The 3,515-nt window shown below is 64.6% G+C and overlaps 1 protein-coding gene across 1 annotated transcript in view; it reads left to right on the top strand.

The window, feature by feature from the left end:
• Window positions 1-3,066, top strand: part of KCNC4 (potassium voltage-gated channel subfamily C member 4) — a 19,389-nt gene extending 16,323 nt beyond the window's left edge. The window contains 1 exon segment of the mRNA XM_006110137.3: window positions 1,932-3,066. Within this exon segment, the coding sequence (XP_006110199.1) occupies window positions 1,932-1,993 (62 nt within the window). The 3' untranslated portion in view covers window positions 1,994-3,066.
• Window positions 3,067-3,515: the final 449 nt, after the last annotated feature.

Genomic DNA, 3,515 nt, shown 5'->3' with positions numbered 1-3,515 from the left:
AGCCGTGCGCCTGGCAATTTTTAGAGTCAGATTATGCAACTTGGTTGAGGGAGTGACTAAGAAGGGCCGTGCCTGCTGCCTCCAGGGTGGGCAAGGGTGGGTGTGGCAGGACAGGGTTCGGAGGACGCTGGGAAAACCCCGGGAGGCGGACTGGGAGCCAAGGTCAGCTCGCTCAGGAGCGCGGGAGCACCCCACTCGGCGGCGCCTCCAGCCCTGGGCAGGCTCGGGGTGCGCCTTCCAGAAGGTCTGTTCCCTGTGGGGGCTGGGAGAGCCCAGCCCTGCTGTGGTCTTGGGGGCCGCCTCCCACTGGCTCTCACAGTGAAGTGTCCCCCTAAGAGTGGAGAAGACACAGGGGACCCATGGGACCACCCTTCAGAGGGAGCAGGTCCCTTTCAGGGACAGGACAGCCCTGGGCTCTGGATGGAGAGCCAGGGACCTTCTCCCTCGGGGCCGAGTGCGAGGGCCCAGCTGCTCCTTCGTGGGGACGGCTCGGTCCTGCCCGCAGAGCTCCCTGGCCCCTGGCCCCCGGGCCTGGCTCTGCGGGGACGTGACGAGCTGAGCGTCCGGTTTAGCACGGGCGCCGCGGCTATTTTCTCCCCTGCCTGGCGCTTCTGGTTCAGGGAGCTGAGGCGGCTATTTCTGTGGCAGCCGTCCCCTGAGTTGTCAGGAGCCCAAGTTTCCACGGCACCCACCGCCCCCTCTCCTCCCACGGGGATGGGCCTGCTCATGGCGCCCCGGTGCTGGGCACAGATGTCCCTGGGCGATGGGAGGCAGGAGTGCCAGGCTGGAGCCCCCAGTGCCTTGGGAGAGGGGCTCCCCCACGTCCCTCCCGGCCCCCTGGCTTCTGTAGGGGAGACCCTGACCCAGCACCTCGCCAATGGAGAGCCGCGCAGGTGTCTGCCCCTCTAGCTCTCAGCACCTCGGTCTCCGGGGGCCCTGGGGAAGGCAAAGCAGGTTCTGGAGCTGACAAAACCCTGGGGGGGGTGGGGGGGCGGGGAGCCAGGGGGCTGCCTGCAAGGCCCCAGGCTGACCCAGGCTCGGGCCTCCCTCCTCCGGGGAAGGCTCTCCTCGCCCTTCCCCCACAATCTGACAGCCCAGTGCACTTCACCTTGGATCTTGACTTGGACTTGTACCTGTTCCTTGGCTTCTAGAAGCCTTTTCTCCACAGCTGGGCCCAGCCTCTCCGCCGAGCAGGGGAGCAGCCTGGGAGTTAACCTTACGTTCAGTTTGTACAGTTTGTATCGGGGCTGGAGGCCACTTCTCAGCCCCAGGGCTTCTGAGAGGCGAGGCTGTGAGCTGGGACCAGCCGGGTTTGTTTTCTCAACAAGGACGGGCACATTCATGCTCCCCAGCCCTCCTGGTCAGCATTCAGCCTCCAGCCCTGGGACTCCACCTGCCTGATGGAGGAGGGGGGCTGGGTATGCCATGGCTGAGCCCCTGGAACAATGGGCGGGCCCCAGGTGGTGGTGGCAGATGGAGCCGGGTGGGGAGGGGAGGGGGGAGCCCGAGTGGGCAGGCAGCAGCCGGCTGCTGGCTCGGGGCTGACAGGCCCAGCAGGAGCGTCCCCCTCTGCCTTGTGCCGGGCTGCAGAGCTGGGTCCCTCTCCTGGGCTAGTGGTCCCTCTGTCCTGAGCAGGTGTGGAGCTGAGCCATAACATCACCCGGGAGGAGGAAGGGTGGTGAAGGGACTCACCCCGGACCCTGACCCATCCCTGCCCTTCCGGGCCTCTGAGCCCTGTGTCCCCATGCTGTCCAGCTCTGCCCCTGGCCTGCTCTCTAGCCCACAGCCTCCTCGGCAGCTGCCTTCCTCCTAACGTCTCATTCTTTGTGTCTCCCTTTCTTTTGCTGAACTCCCTGCCCTCCGCCCCCTGAAGGCCATGTTGAGCCGAAAGTGTGCGTCCCAGTGTCTCACACCTGTGCTCTTTAACACAGAGACCTGCCAAGACGCTCTCTCGTCCAACTATGCCCAGGCCGAAGTCCTCACCCTCTCTTAACGCGGCAGCAACGTGAGAGAGACAGGCAGACAGACAGAAAGCCAGAGGCTTAGGGGGACTCTGGAACCCAGGCAAGGACCTTCCGCTGGGCAAGACTTGTTGGCACAGGACGGATGGAAAAGCTCCCGTCTGACCCCCGGGGCCCGGAGCCATCCGGTCCGACGTTTTGTTCTGTTGTGATTGAAGAGATATATATGCACATATAGCATCTATATTCATACATACTGTACTCGTGTGTGTAGTGCACGTGCTATTGGTGGTCTGTCTTTGTCAGGCCGTCTCCCCAAGCCCTTGCTCCTCCCCCAGGCCCCCCTCCCTTCCCTTCACTGATTCCCTGTTCGCGTTGTACGTGCCGCGTGTGGAATGTCCCAGGAAAAGTTGCCTGGGGACCGCCCGTCCAGCTGGGTGGGCCCAGGCTAGACTCTCCCTGTGGGGGTGTTTCCCTGTGGGCCGGTGGCCTGTGCCAGGCCAGGCTGCCCCCGGGGTCACTGCCCCACCAGCCCCACCCCACCCCAGATTGGGGTTCTACCTCCCACCCCACGCCCCAGTTGTGGGGGGACTTCCAGGGGCTTCTCTGCAGCTTCTTTCACCCCTGCCCCCCTTCCCTGTGTCCTTGACTGAGGGGGCATTTTGGGTTTTTTTAATCTTTGGTTTTTCTGTCTCCCTCGTCCGTGTGTTTTCAATGATGCTGCCGGGCAGACAGGCAGGGAAGGGGCCTGTCTGCCCACCGGGCTCAGGGGTCTGAGAAGGGGAAGCTTCGGGCGAGTGGAGACCAGTTGCAATACTGTACTTCCTGGCCGGTGGCCAGAGGATGCGTGCAATAGCGGAGGCCGGGTGACCCTTCGACCTTGGCCTCTGCCCCTCCCTCGGCTCTCCCTCCCCGCTCCTCGCCCGCCCCGCCCTTCCCTGGCGTTGGTCCTGGTGTTGGTCCTTTTCTAAAGCTGCCCCCTCCTGTGTGTCTGAGGCAAGCCTAGGCCAGGGCCCTGTCACCCTGTCTGCATGCCTTCGACTGTCATGCTGTGCTCGACCCTCAATAAAGACATCTGGAGCGTCCAGCTGCTCCTGCGTGTGAGCGACCGCCTCCGCCTCTCCTTTCCGGCTCTGTGTCTGTGGGGACCCCCCTGGCTCCCAACCCAACACCTGAGAAATGCGACACCCTCCGCGTAGCCCCGCCCCCACGGGCATCATCCATTGGGAGCGAGACACTGGTGCTCAGAGAGGAAGCGTGTGCTGCCCAAGGTCGCACCCTGAGCCTCCCCTGCCTCCCAGGCGGGTTCTGAGTCCCCCTGCCACAGGGCCTCCCGCCGCCCCTGGAAGAAGAGGCCGTTGCTTAGGCCGCCACTGTGTCCCTGCGTGTTTGTGCAGGGCCTCCCTCCCCCCGAAGTCGCACCACCTTATGTGGGCCAGGGCCCAGGGGATGCCACAGCCTTGCGCAGCCTGGATGGCTGGTGAACCGAGGCCGGCGAGGGGCTGGTGGCACAGCCGGGACCACTTAGGGCTGGGGCATGAGCGCCACCGGGGC

This window comes from Myotis lucifugus, unplaced genomic scaffold (assembly GCF_000147115.1).
Source record: "Myotis lucifugus unplaced genomic scaffold, Myoluc2.0 scaffold_101, whole genome shotgun sequence".
NCBI classification, from domain to species: domain Eukaryota; kingdom Metazoa; phylum Chordata; class Mammalia; order Chiroptera; family Vespertilionidae; genus Myotis; species Myotis lucifugus.
The sequence above is the reverse complement of the archived record's forward strand: the minus strand, read 5'-3'. Positions and strand labels throughout refer to the sequence as shown.